Source organism: Sander lucioperca, chromosome 11 (genome assembly GCF_008315115.2).
Source record: "Sander lucioperca isolate FBNREF2018 chromosome 11, SLUC_FBN_1.2, whole genome shotgun sequence".
Taxonomy (NCBI): domain Eukaryota; kingdom Metazoa; phylum Chordata; class Actinopteri; order Perciformes; family Percidae; genus Sander; species Sander lucioperca.
The window spans coordinates 13,154,179-13,175,216 of record NC_050183.1 but is presented as its reverse complement, the minus strand read 5'-3'; the positions used below and the strand labels follow the sequence as shown (position 1 = coordinate 13,175,216).

The 21,038-nt window shown below is 40.5% G+C and overlaps 2 protein-coding genes across 3 annotated transcripts; one reads left to right on the top strand and one right to left on the bottom strand.

Moving 5' to 3' along the window:
- Positions 1 to 8,136: 8,136 nt before the first annotated feature.
- lsm4 (LSM4 homolog, U6 small nuclear RNA and mRNA degradation associated) lies at positions 8,137 to 12,269 on the bottom strand. Its single transcript, XM_031303958.2, has 5 exons — positions 12,090 to 12,269; positions 11,348 to 11,389; positions 10,686 to 10,784; positions 9,691 to 9,871; positions 8,137 to 8,919 (listed from the first exon to the last, which is right to left on the bottom strand). The coding sequence occupies exons 1-5, from the start codon at positions 12,090 to 12,092 to the stop codon at positions 8,801 to 8,803; spliced, it is 444 nt and encodes a 147-aa protein (XP_031159818.1). The 5' UTR covers positions 12,093 to 12,269; the 3' UTR covers positions 8,137 to 8,800.
- Positions 12,270 to 12,751: 482 nt separating this feature from the next.
- On the top strand, positions 12,752 to 20,861 carry LOC116053044 (pyroglutamyl-peptidase 1). 2 transcript variants are annotated; one of them, XM_031303911.2, is made up of 6 exons: positions 12,787 to 12,943; positions 13,598 to 13,670; positions 14,807 to 14,859; positions 16,583 to 16,699; positions 17,841 to 18,073; positions 18,569 to 20,861. In XM_031303911.2, exons 2-6 carry the CDS (start codon positions 13,634 to 13,636, stop codon positions 18,762 to 18,764), a joined length of 636 nt encoding a protein of 211 aa, XP_031159771.1. In that variant the 5' UTR covers positions 12,787 to 12,943; positions 13,598 to 13,633; the 3' UTR covers positions 18,765 to 20,861. The 2 variants fall into 2 exon arrangements, with proteins under 2 accessions (XP_031159772.1, XP_031159771.1); XM_031303912.2 differs by lacking the exon at positions 13,598 to 13,670 and having other exon boundaries at positions 12,752 to 12,943.
- The last annotated feature ends 177 nt before the right edge of the window (positions 20,862 to 21,038 follow it).

Here is a 21,038-nt window from a genome sequence, read left to right as displayed (position 1 = left end):
GCCCAATGGCTCGATTCCCTCGGATAACGCCTCCGTCACCGGCTGTCCCTCCTCCCCCCTGGGAGAACTGGACCTCGAGACGGGGATTGATGCCCTCCCATTGCGGCTCTCCCCATCTCCGGAATGGCCAAGGGCCCCGCTCCGGCGGTCTTCTCCTCTGCCTCAGGCGGCTCACCGCTAAGACTCTCTTTTTGAATCTGCCGGTGATCATCAAAAAGGCGGCAGACCTGAGAGGCATAGCGCTCCAGAGGCTTCCAGCCGCTCAGTTTACATGTTTTCATGTTTACGCTCAGGAGCCGCCCTCCTCATGGGCCCCACTCTGGCCGCGCTTCACAGAGCTTCGGCCGTTTGTGGAAGAGGCGCTCTCCCAGCCCGGGAAACTGAAGGCTCCCATCTTTCGCTACTCCCCTTTTACCCGGGTTCAAGGCGACACAGAAGCGGGCTTCCCTTTGGTCCCCCCCTGGAGCAGAGCCTGGCGTACATCCTGCTTCCGAAGGCTACGCCTCCTTCGCCCCAGGATCAGGTATGTGCTCAAGTCACTGACCGGTCACACCAGTGTGCGGCCCAGGGTCTCGCGGCACAGAACAATATAGCTTTGCTAGCCTCCGCCGTCTCCGCCATGTCCATTACTCCGGGAGCTCTTCCTCCGGAGCTAGCCACGGAGATTGGCAAAGCTATGACCGCAATCCTCACCCTGACCACGGCGTCCACGGTGGCGTTGTCCAGAGTCATGGCGTGGCAGACTGTGGCCCAGCGAAACATCTGGCCCCACATGACACAGCTACCCACTGAGCTGAGTCTGTCCCCATACGGTTGAGAGCTGGACACTGTGGCAGTTCTGCAGCACCTGCAGACGCTGGGCTTCGCCATAAACTGGCAGAAAAGCTCCCTGGCTCCCACACAATCGATAGTTTATCTGGGCGTGGACATAAACTCGATTGTCATGAGAGCCAGGCTGTCAGCGCCAAGGCAAGACGCGCTGATCTCTCTCCTTTCGCGCGAAGGGATAAACCCAATAGCGTGGCTTAGAGGGCTACGCCTATACTCATAGAATCTGGAGTTACAATAACGTAACTATTGTTATAAACTGCAGGGTTGATGAGGGAAAGTGGAAACAGGTGAGTGTAGGTGGTGGAAGTCAGGTAACTGCAGGGCTGATGAGGAAAGTGGGGGAGCAGGTGTGTAGGTGGTAGGGGCTGTCAGGTGGACTGGCAAGAGTCTGAGGGCATCTAGTGGATGGTTCGAGGGTGGCAGGTCTGGGGAGTGAGAGGAGAGTACATGGCCTGGGGGAAGTGAGCAGAGGCTGGAGACAGGGACAGAGAAAACAAACCAGGCAAAACAACCGGACTACAAAACAACTAGAAAGTCCTCATGACACCTGTCCAGAGGCTCTCCAGATTATGGGGAATGGATTTGTCTGCCAGGTCTCTGTCACAGGTGCTATTACTAGCTATAGCCATAGGAACCTCATGTTGTACAATAAAAATCCAGGGAATTTCAACCTCCCCATATATGATGCCCTAGCACCACCCACTAGATTTGAAAGTACTGTTCACAAAAGCTTGACTAGCCGTTTGATAAGGTGACCTGGGTGTGCCCTTCCTAGCGGTTAATACCTCTAACTGCCTTTTAAGCATATCCAAAACAACTACGCAACAGCAATTGATAACATTAATCAGTATTTGATAACATAAGTTTGGTTGTAGAATTTCCCTTTAACATCTGTCTTTGCAGTAAATTACATCAATAACATCACCATGTTAATGTTATTGGGAGAATAAAAAACTAAAAGTGAAGTGTGATATGATACTGAAGGAGATAGAGCTGAGCTCTACCTTTCTCTGGCCCAATTTAAACCTGACCTCAGCACACCCCTATTGCAAAGACCCAGTGTCCAATGTGTTGACTTTTTCAATTCACTTTATTTTTTGCATCCAGCACATTCCTGATTTGTGGTAGTATGTGGTAGCTTTGTAAATGCTTATTAGTCCACTTGGCTTAATTTTTTTCCTTGCCTCACTATGATAGTTCTGCCTCCGAAAATTACAACATAGCTCTAATAGTAAACACAATTTCCTAGTTTCAAAATGACCTGTCAGAAACCTGTGAGCGATATCATGCTGACTTCCTTCACTGTTATCTGTCCCTGGCACAACAGGCAAGTCCTCAGCTGAAGTGCCCTTTAGCAAAACACAGAAACTCTACCAGCTGTGGTAAGGCTAGTGCTCCTTGGGTGAATTTGACCACTAACCTCTGACCTCCTCCTGTAGGGTGAGTATGTGTATGGAACCTCCCTTTGGTGACAGTATCAAAGATAAAACAGTGTAGATACTAAAACAAGATTATGTAAAACCTTCATTACTGCTGTCATCTCAATTCAAGGAATAAAAATATGCATTTGAAGGAACAGCATTTCTGTTAGATGAATGGAGAGGGAGAGAGAGATGCAGAGTGTGGGGGCAGAGATGTTTTTCCAGACATGCTGGGATAGATGCGGTTCCATAAATATGTTGGGCAGCTTGGTATACTATGTGCCCAGTGGTAAAAATAGGCCTTCTTCCTGAGGGAAGTGATGACGTGTGCAGCCTGCCTGCATCATCAGCCACAAGTCGGATTCAAAGAGGCAGAGAAACAAAGTGTGGGGGGAGCATTAGTGATCACCATGGCAACACATGCAGAGTGACGCAGGTAAAAGGAATAGAAAGAAAAAGAGGTTGTGATTGGCTGGCGCCTGCAATAGTGTGTCTGTGGAAGAGATGTGTGGGTGGTAAAGAAGAGGAGGAGGACTCAATATCCCAGCACTGAGATTAGCTCCCACATCCCCCAACACACACACACACACACACACACACACACACACAGTCCAAGACTGTTAGCACGGTCAACAATTCAGCCTAGCAATGAGATGATATAATTTAGCACGCTCCTTGAGCACTGACTTCAGAGGCAGTGGAAAATGGTCTTATTTTCCTCCCTCACAAATGCCATCTTGGATATTATGCATGCCTGCATTTTGGGAGGAAATATTCCACACATTCCCCCCACATGAACTCAACGCATCCCACTAACCCTAACCCATCCCACTTATTTCAGTGCCATAAACATAAAATAGACCTTTTGGCAATTCACCTGCTTTTGCAAAGCCTTAGTTTTGAATTTAATTAAACTTAAAACGTTGTTCTGCTCCCTAGTCCTCTTCTTTACTGCAGTTTTTCTTCCAATTGTCCTGTTATATCTCTCCCAGTCACCTTTTACAGCCTTTCTTCTTCTTGTTTTGTTTTATTTTATAAAAAGAGGAATTTTACATTTTTCTCCCAAATTAACCGTACATATCCAGAATGGGTTTTTAAAGAAATTAGATGGGCGCCCAGATAGCTCAGTTGGTAGAGCGGGTGCCCATATATAGAGGTTTACTCCTCGACGCAGTGGGTTCGACTACGACCTGCGGCCCTTTGCTGCATGTCATTCCCCCTCTCTCTCCCCTTTCATGTCTTCTGCTGTCCTATCCAAATAAAGACTGAAAATGCCCAAAAAAAAAAAAAAAAAGGAAATTAGACAAATAAGTTGCTGCTTTATTACACTGTGTTTACAACACTCCAAAGCACAGATGGATGTAATAACATTAAGGATTTTAGAACTTAATGGTAAACTTGGACAACTAGACATCACAATCTGTACACATGTTGGAACCTAAATGCAGACAACGGAGGTAGAATTGGATTCGAAAAAACATCTTTTACTCCTACAAGTGTCAAGCATAAAGTCGGCAACAGATCAGTCCGAACAAGCCACAGTACCAAGAAGACTAAGGACAGGCAAATGGTCATTGGTGCTGAAACGGGCAGACAAGGCAGACTAGGGCTTTACTATAAATAATTTTTTTATTGTCATTACGATATCAACTTGCACAATTAACACATCATGAAAGACTGTGTCACATAACAAAAGACACTAAGGGATTTATCTACTGACACTAAGTATCAGTAGAAAACTATGGAATTCCATTTTATACAAATAAACGAATAATTAGGCTATATAAATAAATAAATATGCCTATAAAATACATCCTGAAATAAATGAAGGCAATACATATAATATATATATTAATATAAATTAATGTAAATATAAAAATATAAATGAGTCACTGTAGTTCAATAAATAAATAAATGGGTTTTACATTTATTTATTTTAGGGGACTTTATACATTTATATTTACATTTATGTATATATTTATGGCCTCATTTGTTTATTTTTAGGATGTATTTCATAGGAATATGTATTCATTTATGTAAAATTCATTTATTTAACCCTTGTGTTGTCCTCCCAGGTCAAAACTGAAATTGAAAATCAACACATTTTTCGATACTTTTTTCAACATTTTTGACAGTTTCTTTTTTTAACTTTTTTAAAACATTGTTAGTGACTTGTTTGACACTTTTTTCAAAGCTATATTCTGCTGTTTTCTAGGCTTTTCAATTTAGTCGCTTTTTTCAATGTTTTTGGCGCTTTTGTCACTTTTATGTAATTTTAGTCAACATTCTTTGACGTTTTTTAAAACATTTTAATTGCGAAGAGCGCTGCGTTTAACCATTCATGTTATTTTTGGGCAATTTTGTTGAAAGAAACCCACATTTCTGAAACTTTGAAAAGGGGTCAGACTTCACTTGACCCGAGGACAACAGGAGGGTTAATAAAATAGCATTCCATAGTAATTACACTTTAAAATGTAAGAGGACATTTGAATGTCTCTGTTTATCGCAAGTAGTATCTTTATCGCGATATTCAACAATGTTATCGCATAGGCTATCACATATCTTTCTCATATCGTGCTGCCCCATAAGCGACAAAGACAAACTGGCAAGGGAAAGGTACTGGTACTGACTGAGGACTAATACTGGGCTGCGTTAAGGGAATGGCTTTTGTGGCAGAGGCAGGAAAGTTCTCTAGGGACAGCTGCTGGACAGTTAGGGAATGGCAGGGTCTGAAAAGATGAAATATTTAAAGGAACACGACGACTTATTGGGACTTTAGCTTATTCCCCGTATCCCCCAGAGTTAGATAAGTCCATACATACCCTTCTCATCTCCGTGCGTGTTGTAACTCTTTCAGAGGCATCCACCGCTAGCCTAGCTTAGCACAGATCCTGGAGGTAACCGGCTCCAACTAGCCTACTGCTCCCAATAAGTGACAAAATAACGCCAACATTTTCCTATTTACATGTTGTGATTTGCATAGTCACAGAGGTACAAATAACACCGTCACATGAGACACAGCCATCTTCTGGAAACTATATTATCAGAAAGGTGAAGCACTGCTACTCTCTGCTACTTGGGCGGAGTGATTTGCTTGCAGCACCTGAGAAGCGCCGTGGTAAGGAGCTGTAGCAGTGCGAAAGAGGCTAGCGGTGAGGGCGTCAGACAGAGTTACAACACGCACAGAGATGAGAAGGTTATGTATGGATTTATCTAACTCTGGGGGATACGGTGAATAAGCTAAAGTCCCAATAAGTCGGCGTGTTCCTTTAATGCATGGAGATGACATTTCAGTAACTTCTGGAGCTGGAGGCAGAGAATTAAGGAGTATGGATCAGCAGCAGCCATGACAAAATCATACGTGTGTCCCAAAAGGACCTCGGATTCAATTCTGTTTGGTCACATATTAGTGGGCCACCAGCCTCATGTCATAAGTCAGAAACAGTTTAAGGATGAGGGTGTAGGCTACTTTGGCTTTGGCTATGGAAAGGAGTCATACCTGTTTTATCAGAAGGCCTGGCACTTTTAGGGCACACATAAATGCTCACACACATACACATACCTCTCTCTCCACTGCACCTGTGTGCTTTGTATTTTTCTCACTTGTTACTCTGTTATTTTTAGAATTTAATGTTTATGCAATAATATAAATTTACTCCAAATGTACTGCAAGTATGCATACTTAATTGTAAATACCAACTGTCTAAAATCTTAACATAATTGTCTTTTTATTCTGTGATACAGTGAGGAAAATAAGTATTTGAACACCCTGCTATTTTGCAAGTTCTCCCACTTAGAAATCATGGAGGGTCTGAAATTGTCATCGTAGGTGCATGTCCACTGTGAGAGACATAATCTAAAAACAAAAATCCAGAAATCACAATGTATGATTTTTTAACTATTTATTTGTATGATACAGCTGCAAATAAGTATTTGAACACCTGAGAAAATCAATGTTAATATTTGGTACAGTAGCCTTTGTTTGCAATTACAGAGGTCAAACGTTTCCTGTAGTTTTTCACCAGGTTTGCACACACTGCAGGAGGGATTTTGGCCCACTCCTCCACACAGATCTTCTCTAGATCAGTCAGGTTTCTGGGCTGTCGCTGAGAAACACGGAGTTTGAGCTCCCTCCAAAGATTCTCTATTGGGTTTAGGTCTGGAGACTGGCTAGGCCACGCCAGAACCTTGATATGCTTCTTACAGAGCCACTCCTTGGTTATCCTGGCTGTGTGCTTCGGGTCATTGTCATGTTGGAAGACCCAGCCTCGACCCATCTTCAATGCTCTAACTGAGGGAAGGAGGTTGTTCCCCAAAATCTCGCAATACATGGCCCCGGTCATCCTCTCCTTAATATGCAGTCGCCCTGTCCCATGTGCAGAAAAACACCCCCAAAGCATGATGCTACCACCCCCATGCTTCACAGTAGGGATGGTGTTCTTGGGATGGTACTCATCATTCTTCTTCATCCAAACACGGTTAGTGGAATTATGACCAAAAAGTTCTATTTTGGTCTCATCTGACCACATGACTTTCTCCCATGACTCCTCTGGATCATCCAAATGGTCATTGGCAAACTTAAGACGGGCCTTGACATGTGCTGGTTTAAGCAGGGGAACCTTCCGTGCCATGCATGATTTCAAACCATGACGTCTTAGTGTATTACCAACAGTAACCTTGGAAACGGTGGTCCCAGCTCTTTTCAGGTCATTGACCAGCTCCTCCCGTGTAGTTCTGGGCTGATTTCTCACCTTTCTTAGGATCATTGAGACCCCACGAGGTGAGATCTTGCATGGAGCCCCAGTCCGAGGGAGATTGACAGTCATGTTTAGCTTCTTCCATTTTCTAATGATTGCTCCAACAGTGGACCTTTTTACACCAAGCTGCTTGGCAATTTCCCCGTAGCCCTTTCCAGCCTTGTGGAGGTGTACAATTTTGTCTCTAGTGTCTTTGGACAGCTCTTTGGTCTTGGCCATGTTAGTAGTTGGATTCTTACTGATTGTATGGGGTGGACAGGTGTCTTTATGCAGCCAACGACCTCAAACAGGGGCATCTAATTTAGGATAATAAATGGAGTGGAGGTGGACATTTTAAAGGCAGACTAACAGGTCTTTGAGGGTCAGAATTCTAGCTGATAGACAGGTGTTCAAATACTTATTTGCAGCTGTATCATACAAATAAATAGTTAAAAAAATCATATATTGTGATTTCTGGATATTTTTTTTTTTTAGATTATGTCTCTCACAGTGGACATGCACCTACGATGACAATTTCAGACCCCTCCATGATTTCTAAGTGGGAGAACTTGCAAAATAGCAGGGTGTTCAAATACTTATTTTCCTCACTGTAAATGAGACTGTAGTCAATCAGATTGGGATTTGGTAATCTAGTTCAACATTTCATCAGGTTTACATATTAAAGACAATTTGTAAGATTAATGCTACCAAAAAAAAAATTACTCCGTCTTGGTCCCATTCAAGATATGAACTTGTTTATGTGAACAAAGTGACTGCAAATCCCCATGGGGTTTTAACTTTTGTCTTGATTATACAGCATATCGTCCACATAGACCTTTTTTATTCATTACAGTTCTTTTTGTTATGGACTTTAAAACCCACCATTAGCTAAACCTGGATATAAATCAAGAATTATCTCTATATAATTTAAAGAACACACTTATCCAAGGGAAGTGAAAAAGTGTAGCAGTAAAATATTGCAATAGCAGACAAGAACACTGTTCTAAATAAATACGACCGTTTTAACAAAAGTTGTTTTATTCTCATGTTCTAATGTAAATAAATTACAACATTGTCTTTTGTTACAAAAATAAAATGAAACAACCAACATGACACACACTGAACTTATCCATTTCAGATTTCAGATCTTTTTTTTCTGGAAATCCTAATGATCGTAATGTGTCATCTTACAAATGCTTTAACAAAAGTGTAAATTTTCAGGGACTAATTTCTTGTCCCGACTGCCAGTCTACTGGTCTACCTGCCATGATCGGACAGTACGGTGCAGCAGACAAACCACAGAAAGTCACAAACAACACAAAAATAAAGAGCAAGTTAAAAAAATATTCATGCAACAGAAGTTGGGGCTAGGCAATTTCTTTACCATGAAAACTACATCTGAGGAGACCAGCTGACAAAAATAACTAAAACTAAAAAACCTCATTCCAGTGTACCAACTGATAGGAAACTGTTTTTGGATAATACAATGTGATTTATGATAAAAAAAATGTTCTTGCAAAGTTGTGATGACATATTATGATGAATGATTCTAAAGAAGGAGTCTGTCAGCTCTGACTGATACACTGGTGCATGGTCATACTAAAAAAAGTGTTAATACCAACTTACAGATGCTGAAAAACAAAATTTAGTGCAAAAGCACAGCTTCTCTTAACGTCTCCCGATGTGATTTCTGCAATGGTCTGTCCTGACAAAACATCACAGCAGAAGGAAACACCAGAGAGTCAATTTTATCTTCATGTACTGAAGGAGAAATTACTCTGATTAACAGGATGTGTTGTTGAAGGTGTGATGTTAGTGCTGGTTCTTCATTCCCTGTGGTTTGCCCGGTTTCTTATCCTGCTGCTGCTGCAGCTGCTGCTGCTGGCCCCGACCAGGACCAGTCATTCCTCTGCCGCGACCGCCAAACAGACCTACAGAGAGAAATACGAGAGCAAGATAAATATAAAGAGAAATGGTCCGTTCATTTTTATATTATTATTAGGGCTGTGTATTGGCAAGAATCTGGCGATACGATACGTATCACGATACATGGGTCACAATTCAATATATTTTGATAGTGTGCGTAAGGCAATATATTGGGATTTGTTATAAGTATAATTTTAGAAAAACTAATATTTAAAAAAAAGACATGATGTGCATAAAAGTCAAAAGACGTTTACTTTAGGTAAACAATTCAGTACACAGAAAATCAAACTGCCAGTTTGGGATTGTGGTTCACAGGTTCTTAGTGAGCAAAATTGTTATATGCTAAAGTAGGCCAAAGTTCAGCCATAGCTACATTGTTAGTTTCTAGCAAAAAGTCAGGTACTGCTAGGCACTGTTAGGCAAGGACACTAGTGGTGCGTCTCAGCATAGCCATCTAGTGGTAGGGGGTTTAAACACAACATAAACGTGAACCACTGTTTTCACATGAATATTTTTGCACGTAAACTAAAAAAAAAAAAAAAAATCGATACTGTGTTTTTGAAAATCGATACAGTATTGCAAAATAAAATATTGCGATACTCAAGTGTAGACATTTTTTTCTTACACCCCTAATTATTATCACTTGCCAGATTTTTTTTGTAAGAGCCCTCTTACAAGTGTTTTGGGCAAAACCTTTGATGCTCCTGATAGTGTGTGGACTAGCAGAGACATTTGGAAACAACCAAAAACTGATCATCAGAAGTGTTTCCACTCACCGCGGCCGGCTCCTCCTCTTCCTTTGCCCTGCTGTTTGTTCTGCTGGGTGCCTCCACGTCCACGCCCCTTCGACACCACCTCCTCCTTCACCATATCGATGATCTCGTCGGGGATTCGCAGGTATTTGATGGTGCTTCCTCTGATGTAGCACTCAGGCATCCTCCAGAACTTATCTCCATCCTGTTAGAGTGGAGTGAGGGTGTCAGTGCATCCTAAACATAATGTCACTTTTTGTCAAACAGGTTGTTTTGTAAAAAAACAACAAAAAAGGTGGGCTCAACAAGCTTCAGTTCGTAGAATATCTTTAGGCTAGGTTGTATTGTCTTCTATTGTACTGTTTTGATGGGAGTGATTGTCATTTTTTGTTGTCTGTTTTTTCTTATGTCCCAAATTGTTTGTGTAATAAAAAAATAATAATAATGTGTACATGGGAGTGCAGGGCTCCAGACTGCAACCAAATGGTCGCATTTTGCAACCAAAATTTGAGTGTGTGCGACTGAATTTTACATCCAGTCGCACATGTGCGACCACTAAATTTGCCCTCTTTTTTACACGTTAGACGTCGAAATTTCGGTACCTGAGAGCGTGTAAGCTCAAGCTTATCTGTCCTCTCTGAAAATTGACAGAGAGCGGAGCTCTGACACAAACACACACACACACGCATAGCTGCGGACGGTGCAAACTATGTCGGCTCTGCAGTTTTGGTGAAGTCACGGAGATGCCGATAAAGTGGTTTCAAGTGTGGTTACAGTTTTTCAAAACTCCACGCAGACAGCATTTGCTGCGATATGATATTAATGGTCTGTAACATTTTCAGAGCGATGTAGCTACTCTACAGCAGACTCTGCAGACAACACTGACAGCTACAGCCTAATCTACTGAACATGTAAACACTGGACCACAGAGATGTCTACTTTTACCTACTTAATAGTAAGAAGCACTATATCTACAGTATAAGTAATAGCAGAGATGTGAGACCAGAGCTCAGCTTTACCCTCGAGGTGCAGATGACTTCTCTCAGGTTGATGTTCATCCAGTTGTCACAGCTGACCAGGTGACCGTTGTACGTCTCTCCATTCTTCAACTCCACCAGCTGAGGAGAGAAAGGACACAAAAAACAGCATGCTGCTTTAGAGTCTTGACGAAACAACGCAAGGGTGGATGACATGACAGAGGCTAGAGCAAGTTTTCTCCAAAAAACAAGACACAGCAATTATAGGCTACACAGATTTCAAGTTACAATAAACAATAACAGCAAAAACAAACAAACTGAACTTCATCCAATTAAATTTGGAAGTTCAGAAAGTAGTTAAGATTGGAGGTAGCTTTTGAATGATTTTTTAACTAATTTAACCTGGAAATGAGACAACCAGAGCTGAAGCAGCAACAGCAGCACATAGAACATGATGCAATATATAGTAAGATAATAGGAAAACTGTTTTACATCAAATCTGATACTTTAGAAGATTCTGCTTTCAGTCTGTAAGCAATTTTTCACTGATCACTTTCTGATCTGATACCTTGAAATACACTTTACTTATAATGATGAACAGTTTATAGGCTAAATATTAATCAATTAATGTATTTATCATCGACAGTAAAATATGTCAAGTTGTCGCCCCATCAAGAGTGCTAAGTGCTTCAGTGTCTCCTCACCATAGGATGGTTCTGGGCAGTCTTCAGCAGAGATAGTGGAAGCTGCGAAATGACAGAAAAACAGATCACACGTAGTAATTCATCAACATTATTTAGTTAAACAATAGAGCAAAGTACTGCAACAGTCAAGAACGTAAAAATAGAATATAAGTATTACAATAAAAATATGTAAAATACACTATAACAAATATGTACAATGTAACTGTTTTAAGGGTGTATGGGTTTGTGCAGGGTGTGCAAAATATTAATCTGGATTTGCAAAAGTTCACAGTAAAAGTGAACCCAAAATCCGTCCTGCAGTGTGTTTGGCAAAATCTGTTATTTGCAGCTTTTAATGGTTAACTTACGTTATGTATTTTCCAAAAGTTCAGAAAAGGTTTCTGTTTAGCCTACACTATGTAGCTATAGCTTCGCGCTACTTTATAATACTCGCCGTACTTTCCGCTTTGCAAAGCAACACACTAGACTGTAAAGTTAAATAAGCGTAAATCACCAGCACGATATTAAGGTCTTCTGTAGCTGCATGTTAAGTCTGCACGCATTTGAAAACAACCACTGTGTGTCAATTGTGTTTAACTTAGCTAACGTTACAGTAACGTTAGCTACCTTAATTTAGCATTATGTCACCCAGCGCTACAGTGCTACAGTTAGCGTTAGCTAAGTAACCGTTAGCAGGCGTGCTACAGAACATCTAAAAGACAACTCTTAACGTTTTATCTGAACACCACAGTTAAGTACTTACCATTGTGATAGAATAGCTTTAAGATTTAACGTCTCACTTGCTGTCTTGACCCTTCACTGACACGATTTTGCCACCTAGCTACTGTTCTTCTTCGTCTTCTTCTAACGAGTTTCCGGCGTTGCGGTGTGTAATCGTGGCTGTATTATAAGATGCTGCCCTCTACAGTCAAGAACAGTCACAGTGGAGCGCTTACAAGTTGGGATATTTCACCTATTTCTTTTACAGTCTATGTATTTCACAAAATAAAAATCGTTTATGGTCATTATTATCACGATTATGATATTATTATAGTTATTTACTGTCACTTTAATGTGTGTTCAAGAAAATATGAGGGATGTTACCATTACTCTAATATTTTGTATTTTGTAGGATTGTAAATTAAAAAATATTTTTAAATACTTTATTTTTTGTCCATATGTAATTTAGTGTGTAGTGTAGTTTGTTAGATTTAGTTATTTATTTGCCTTTTTTTTTTTTTACACTTTTTTATATATTTGTTGACTACCCATAATTACATTTTTTCTAAATTATTATTGACGAAATGATTATACACAAAAAAACAGCACATAGGCCTACAGATCAAAAATACCAGTGAAACAAAAACATATAAAGAACGCCCCCACTGAATATTCAGCGTATCATTTCTGACGCATCACGTCACGTCTCACGCAGCCTGCAGTAAAGAGGACTGTTTTAGGTAGTTGTGTCTGTCTGGCAGACGGAGCCGACAGCTCTGCAGGCTATTGACTCTCTCCGCGGTCTACTGGTCCATAAAAACAACTTAAAAAAAGCCAACAGATCCTCTGCAACAGGACGGGAGATGGATAACAGTAAACGGACTGTGGTCGTTACAGGTTTGTCTTCTTTTTCCAGCCATTGTTGATTGTTGTCGTCTTTGTCGGCGGACTGAACAACAGGGTGAAGTGGAGGAAAAGTTGTGGAGATGACAGCTGCTAACGTTAATGGCGTCAGGCTGTTACTGCTTCACTCCGCTGCATTTGTGGACAGTTTAAAGAATCGTTCTGCTTACGGTTGTAATAATAACAACGTTACAGTGGTATTCAGTTGTGTATTATATTTTATATAATTAGCGCCACTGACAAGCTAGGTGAAATTATTTTTTTGATGTTTCCTGTCTTTCGCCAAAGGCCACATCAAACACAATAGGGGTAAACATGTAACGCTGAGCATGAATAAATAGCCAATATAACATAATTCAGTAGAAATGTAATGTTGGTAGAATCTCTACAGATCCTCCAAATGTGTAATTCTTTGCGAAACACGTCAATAAAATCGAGATGTGACCGTCATTCATAGATACATACGATAATAAAATCAAAAGTTATCTCAAACATTAGTTATTATTATTATCATAATATCAGAGCTATAGATGGACTATCTAAGGGAGGTATTTTGTAGTGATAGTGAAACATGTTCAGCGTTTTTGACAAAGAACGAGTGCCTGAGTGTTTCTTCTTCATGGCTTTGTTTTGTGAGTTTCTCAACAGTTGGACTTGTTCTCAACACCAGGCCTCTGTCCAGACATGGTGTCATTGCAGAGCTATTACAAAGTGGTTAAAAGTAAATAACATTATAACAAATAACCAACTAATGCTTATGTTCCAGTATTTATGTATAGGTTTTTGTATGGAAGCTCATGCATTTTATTTGTGATTCAATCACATTGCTTTATTACAATATAAAAGTCTGGCCTAGACCTGATGTTTCCTGCTGCATCCTACCAATCTGTCATAGAAGCTTCTTTGCATGTTTCATTTTAGGAAACACATTTTCGCATCACTATTAACTAAATAAGACAAATCCCAAGTAATGATTACAGTGATATGAATATATCCTTGAATATTGATATATTACTCAGGGTTGTTTTCCCCAAAATAAGACTTAATGCAACTTCACTTCCAGACACGTAGATATAATATTTTCTAAATGCACAAACTACAGTCTTGAACATTGAATCAGTGGAGGATAAAAGAAGCAGTGACTTTTCAGACACAAAGGGGCGCAGAAGCTCGCAGTCCCAGCTGATACAAGATGTGTCATTGCCTGGGAACATCACCTTCACAATAGCGGGCCGGCTGGCAGCTGCCGGCCCCTCACTCTGCTCCTTTTCAGCAGCCTGTCAGACAGACTGATCCCCCCTCCCCCCAACCCCCAGGGACCCACTGACCCCCGGTAGGGTGGTGGGAGAGGATCAGTTATAGATCCCTACATAAACAAGCCTGAGTGAATATCCATAGTCTGCTGCTGCAATTTTATAGTTCATATGGAGTGACGCATGGAAGGACTTTTAGTGATAGGGATTGATTTTATTTGAAAATTTAAGAAAAGCAGCATGCTGCAGCACTGTAGACTTTTTTTTTATCAAAGTGTTTATGTTTTCTGAAAATGTAGTATTTTGGAAGTTTTATGTCTGTATACTGTTGACAATTTATATTGCAATTTAATCCCATTACACTTTTTTGACAGTATCTAGCAGTCGTTCCATAAACCATTTAAAATGATCTTTATTCAAATCTTACACTACATACAATATCTACATAATAATTACTCCACAGCGCTGTGGATATACACTATCTGCTTCTCCTGAATTAAATCTATTTGCTTAGTTTTTTGTAATTTTTTACTTTAAACAGAATCAGTAATTGTTTACATAATGTAAATGCAGTACAGCAACCAAAATAACATGTGTTTTGCAGGTTTTGGGCCATTTGGAGAGCATGCGGTCAACGCCAGCTGGGTAGCAGTACAGGTGTGTTTTACCTGTCTTTTGCAGTTTTAACGCACAGATTTATCATATTTAATGTGGTGATTTATGTATCCTTTTTTAAATATAATATAGTAAAACTAGACTAAACAAGTCCTTAAGCTTTTCCAAAATGCTTTATATTCATTTTGGACAGAAACATTGCCATTAATCACCAACTTAATAAAGCTCATCATGTTTTACCCAAGACTTGACAGTCTGCATAAATAGTCTTCATGTTGAGTTGTTAGTAAATGTGATAAAATAAGAGCAGGTGTGACTTTTCCAAAATTAATTTCTGGTGTTGAGCCAGTTTTTGTTGCGGTTACATGATGTTCTGATAGTTACCGGCCGGCTTCCCACCGTGCAGCAGCAGCATGTCAGGCTCTCTGTGTCCTGCTTGTCCTGGGGAAACTGCATGTGGGGGATGACGGTGGTTGTCAGGGTGTCTAGACGGACTTGATAAGGATATTAAAGGCAAACAAAAGGCCGCTTTGTGGCAGGGTCACCAACATGGTCAAACAAGCCTCTTTTTAATACAAATGGGGGTCAGTGTCCAGGGCTACTTGTCCTGAGATTGGGGGAGGTGTCGGTCCACAGGCTGTGAATTTGACACAGATTTATCTTACTTATAATATGTATGATTGCATTTTTTATTTCTTGCTTTTATCATACTATTTAGGAAGACGGTTGAGTATTGCAGTTACGTTTTTTTCATAATGCACCTTTTTCAAGTTAAGTGCAAAATAATGTTATTTGAAAAGGACAAGGCAAGTGAGAGACATCTGTTCCCTAAAGGCCCAGACACACAGAGCCGATCGGCAGAAAAGGCAGTTGCGTCACGTGGGTCTGGTTTCCCTGGAAATTCAAAGACAGACTTTCATGGCGGCTTGTTCAGAATACGATCTCATATTGTACTAAAGTAGTTCACCGAAACGTGTTTCTGAAAACATTTTAAGCGAGAAATAGGCCATGCAGTTGCTGAATCTGTCTTCATTTCAGATCAACAAAGGTCAGTTTAAAAGATTTTCGTCAGATTTGCGTTTCCGGGTTAGCACTCAACCAATCAGATGGGTCATTTGAGTCCGACTGCCGGCAGTGCCCGCACTGCCGATTATACATGTCAAATCGGCCAAAATGAAGGACGACGGCCCCTCGGATGGACGACGGCACGGAACACACCGAACAGACTCGAGTCACTGACCTCGCCAGACTGTCCAACGGCCGATTATTGGCTCTGTGTGTCCGGGCCATAAGAAAACGCAAAAAGGACTGACATTTCCTGTTCAATTTTTAAAATTTATTAAAAGTTAAATAACATTTCACAGAAACATTTGGCCATAGATTATTATCATTGGTTCTGAATAGTTTATTTATATATATTTTTAAATTATTATTATTATTATTATTAATCAGAAACAAAAAAAGTTTTTGAAAAAGAATTTGCCTTGGTATTTTTGTGCGTAACAGAAAACAAGTGCCGCAAAAGTCAAGAATCATACATCTAAAATAGAAATTAACAATAAAAAAATATGAGCACTTTGACTTTTTGTTTGTCAAGGTTATCTACTATAGTTTCATAACTTGTATTATCTAAACTCAAAGGTCCTTTAAACTTCTAGCTTTACTTATTGTCACCTTCATCACTGTAGGATGATTGAGATAAAAATATCTATATTAAAATGCAAAAAAGTATTTTAGCTTTTATGTTTTTGTTTTGTCCTGATAGGAACTGAAGAAGCTCGGACTGGGAGGTGAAGTGGACTTGCATGTATCCGAGGTTCCTGTAGAGTACCAGACAGTCCAGAGTTTGGTTCCTTCATTATGGAAGAAGTATCATCCACTGGTAAGAGGAGAACATGGTGTGACCTCTCCACTTTATTCAACTTTTGACAGAGCAATACAACAACTCATGTCTGCCTTAGTTCCAGGTTAGGTCTGATTTTATTGCCACAGGTTTCAGGTGTTGTGTAAAGGCAAATGCAAGTTATAAGTGGAACTGCTCGGCCGTGAGAACAATTAGATAATAATAAATATGTGCAACACTTGTTGAATTACATACAATTATCAAATTATGCAACAAATTACTCTCTTAAGTGTGGCATTGACCCAAGTTCTATAAGGAATTGATACCTGGGTTTTATAGGGGTCCATATTGGCTCTGGTTCCTTGGGTTCAGATCTGTGTGTTGTGTTGAATATAAGTGGATTTCTGCTACTTTTTAGAGAGAAGACACACCAGCCCGATAATCGGGCGTCGGGCCGTCTGGCGAGGTCCGTGACTCGAGTCTGTTCGGTGTGTCCCGTGCCGTCGGCCGTCTGAGGAGCCGTCGGCATTCATTTGGGCCGACCCGACATGTTCAGTCGGGGACAGGGCAGTCGGGACTCACCCGGAAATGGGGAGCGGATGAGCCGCTCAAAATCTGACGAAAATCTTTTAAACTGTCAATCTGAAATGAAGACAGATTCAGAAACTGCATGGCCTATTTCTCGCTTAAAATGTTTTCAGAAACAGGTTTCGGTGAACTATTTTAGTACAATATGAGATCATATTCTGAACAAGCCGCCATGACAGTCTGGCTGTGAATTTCCGGAGAAACCAGACCCACGTGACGCGTTCGTCCAATCAGCTGCCGGTTTTCATTTTCTGGGAAATAATCAGACTGTTAATGGAAACAATACAGAGCAGCGCTGCCTGCTGGTATGGAGACGTATTACGTTTCGCGCACGCGCAGAGCGTACGCTCAAGTCGGCGTCGCCTCAGTGTGTTCTGAGGCATTTTTTGGACCTTGGGACCCGACTGATCAGTCCGACTGGCTTTTCTGCCGACGGTCGGCCCGTCTGGTTGGTGTGTTAGGGCCCTTAGACACCTTGGGTCCAAACAAGCAGAGAAGTCAAAGAGAGCTGACACTGATATAATTTTTACTTTGGAGCAGTAATATTTCATGAATTCTGACTTGTGTTTTTATTGTTTCCTTTGTTTGACAGTTGGTAGTTCATGTTGGAGTCTCAGGTATGGCCACCACCGTCACGTTGGAGAAGTGTGGCAGAAATCATGGCTACAAGGGCCTGGACAACAGCAGCTTCTGTCCTGATTCGCAGTGTTGCATTGTGGGAGGCCCGGACTGTATCAACTCAGTTATTGACATGGAATCAGTCTGTAAGAGAGTGACGGCCTCGGGTCTGGGAGTAGCTGTGTCTGTCTCCAAAGATGCTGGAAGGTAATGATTTACTTTTATTTTACATTTTGAGTCTGCCGTTTGAGTTTCCTCTCACTTCTAGATCACATGATACAGCTCCTGAGGGATAGGGCATTAAAACACATTTATATCACTTTGTTAAACACACAAGTCAGCTGTACACAATATGTACTATCTGCATTATGAGGTGTATTTAGTTTGACAATTTGCATTCAGTTTGACAGACAGCAGAAGTAAAACGGTGTGCAACAAAGTGTACAAAGTCTGGCGTAAAGGTAGGATGTACTATTGCTTAAAGGGACAGTTCTGATTTTCTGAAGTGGGGTTGTATGAAGTACTTACCCATAGTCAGTGTATTACCTACAGTAGATGGCGGTCGGCACTCCCCCAGTTTGAGGGACGGGGGCACCAGCAAAACGAATTTTAGCCACCTGAAAAAATCCCACCTAAGAAAATCTATGGTGTGGGTATGTAGAGACGTACAGTCATTTGATGCTCTGCTGTCTTCCCTAACAGGTATCTATGTGACTTCACCTATTACACATCTCTGTACCTGAGCCATGGTCGCTCTGCCTTCGTACATGTGCCTCCTCTTGGAAAGCCTTACAGCGGGGAAGACCTGGGCCGTGCACTGCAGGCCATCATCCAAGAGATGCTGGAGCTTCTAGACCAGGCCGAAGAGAAAATCCACTGCCAGCAGCACTTCCACTAAGTGACCTCCAGATGCCAACCAGCCTCTCCGGCCCTCTCGACACAAGAGGAATTGCACTTAACCACAAGTAGCCAAACTTCTACAAAATGAAAACTTCAGCATATCCCATGTTTCCAGCATTTGTTTGTGTTAAGTTTTTGATTCATGTTTTTCTAGCCCTGACTCAGTTATGTTTTAATGTCTCCCGATGGTGAGAAGATAAAATGGGAGTCTCAAGCCTAACTGTGCTGTTTCACACTTGACGTTGAATTGTTTCTTGAGTCCTTTTTCTTTATAAGAAGTTGTAATTTTGCCTTCTTTTACAAAGGTTATTTAAATAAGGGAACGGGTTGGTTCCAGCTCATATTCCCCCCCCCAATTTTGTCGGCCCAATTCTGACTGAACACCCAAATCCACCCCACTGAGTTCTGGACCCCAGGTTGTGCAATGTTATTGTACAGATCTCAAGTTCAGTGGTTTATTCATAGGTTTATCATAAATATATCATGGTTGCACAATTATTTGTGATAATATTGAGCATTGCAATTATTACCACAGACATTTTCAGATTGAATTTAACAGTTTCCTCTGAAGGAGCTGTGTTATGAAGTTGTGTAACTACACAAAATATGGTATACAATCTAATTTGTATATCCATTGATATTCTTTAGAAATAACTGAACAATAGTAGATCTTGTCGCTCTTGTTCATTTAAACTGTTTAGAATACCTGCCATTTAAACTAATTGTTTAAAAAGTTTGCAACATTTCAAGACCAAACTTGCAAAATCTCAAGTTTTTCTTTTTTGTGCGGCCTAATTTGTATTCTTTGATAAAAGCTTTCTGTTGTTATCTTCATTAAATTGGATATAGCTATTTTACCTGAGGATTTGATTTTATGAAGTTGGACTCTCAGATCAGTCAGAGTTGGGCCTGAAATTTTATTTCTGTAGCACTTTCTTTATTTTGATTTTACATCTTTTACTTAATCTGGAATATGGGCAGCAATTTTAGTCATGTGAATGCTTGCATTTTTATTTTCAGTCACTTTAACTTAAAATATGTAGCTTTCCAGACATCCATTTTCAATCCCCCCCCAATAATTTATGCATGTGAGGTATGCTTTATAGGGGAGTTTTCCTTTATTTTCCTGAGCTTTGGTTTGTTCTGAACTATTAAATGAACTGCAGCAGATTTCATCACTGTGTTTGTGATAGTGCCTCTCCCAGCTGTAAATGTTCTGTTTTAGAATCCTTTTTTTATTGGATTGTCTTGTGTTTCCCTGGTTGCTGAGACGCCAGAACAGCCCATGACACCCAACACAGCTTCAGTTGGATCAGTTTTAGTAGAATTCTGCATATCCCCAGAAAGAAACCATATGTCTGTTTTAAACTGTCCCAGTTAGTCTTAGCAAACTAACACTGTGCTTAGCGTTGAAGCAGTAGTGGTCTCTTGGCCTTTCATTGAGTTTTTAATTAAATGGTTTTTCCTCAGTTAAGCAAGTTGTTGCCAGTGAGTTTGAGTAGATTGGCATTATTTTTAGCAGTGTGTCATTTTAATTGCTATTCAGCACCATGGTTTGTACCACAAAGTAGCATCTTTAAATGTAACTCTTAATTGTGTGTGGTTTAAAAATCTCTTATAATCTTGTTGAAATGGAGGGCAGGTTTGGGTTCTGAGTTTGCCGGTGCTGATATTTTAATGTGTGGCTTTGTGAGTGCTGAGAAGTGAAAGGGGTTTGGAGGAGCTGCCCAGAAAATGTCTGCTCACAAAAGTGAAATCCTCAAGTTTACATGTGAGGTGACCTCTGATCCTGTGCCTTGCTGTTGTTTATGTGGGTTATGAAAAGGCCTTAAAAATACTCAGTGGGTCAGTTAAAAGATATATTACTGATGCTGTCCAGTCAGATGTGTGGCTACCTCAAAAATACTTTTTTATCTTGGTGTGCTCCGTTGTACAATAACATTATGGCTTTATTGTGAGTTTCTCTGTTTAGGGAGAATCCACTGAAAGGTGTTTTCTGCTTCTGACATTAACAAAGCACTTGTTACAATAAATAATATTGGCTTTTAAAAGGAAAGGCTTTGAAAAAAAGAGAATTAAAGGATTATAAGTAACATCTTTGTGTCTTTTATTATTTCTCTGTGTTTTTCCACAGCTTATTAGTTATACCTATTAAAAGCATGTACTTTAATTGCCAACTGTGCTAATATAAGGTTGGTAGAATTGGCCTAAAAAGCCTATCAAAGATCACAGATGTTACCATTAAGCACCACTGTGTCGTAATTTATTTGCC

Bases quoted from the DNA above. Each gene is read 5' to 3' on its own strand.
- lsm4 (XM_031303958.2), bottom strand. The intron at 9,872-10,685 runs GTAAAGCTGAGC...CCACTCTAACAG, and splicing joins AAGTCATCTGCACCTCGAGG to GATGGAGATAAGTTCTGGAG. The intron at 8,920-9,690 runs GTGAGTGGAAAC...TTCTCTCTGTAG, and splicing joins AAGAGGAGGAGCCGGCCGCG to GTCTGTTTGGCGGTCGCGGC.
- LOC116053044 (XM_031303911.2), top strand. From the start codon at position 13,634: ATGGTGTCATTGCAGAGCTATTACAAAGTGGTTAAAA. The intron at 13,671-14,806 runs GTAAATAACATT...TGTGTTTTGCAG, and splicing joins CTATTACAAAGTGGTTAAAA to GTTTTGGGCCATTTGGAGAG. The intron at 16,700-17,840 runs GTAAGAGGAGAA...TTTGTTTGACAG, and splicing joins GGAAGAAGTATCATCCACTG to TTGGTAGTTCATGTTGGAGT.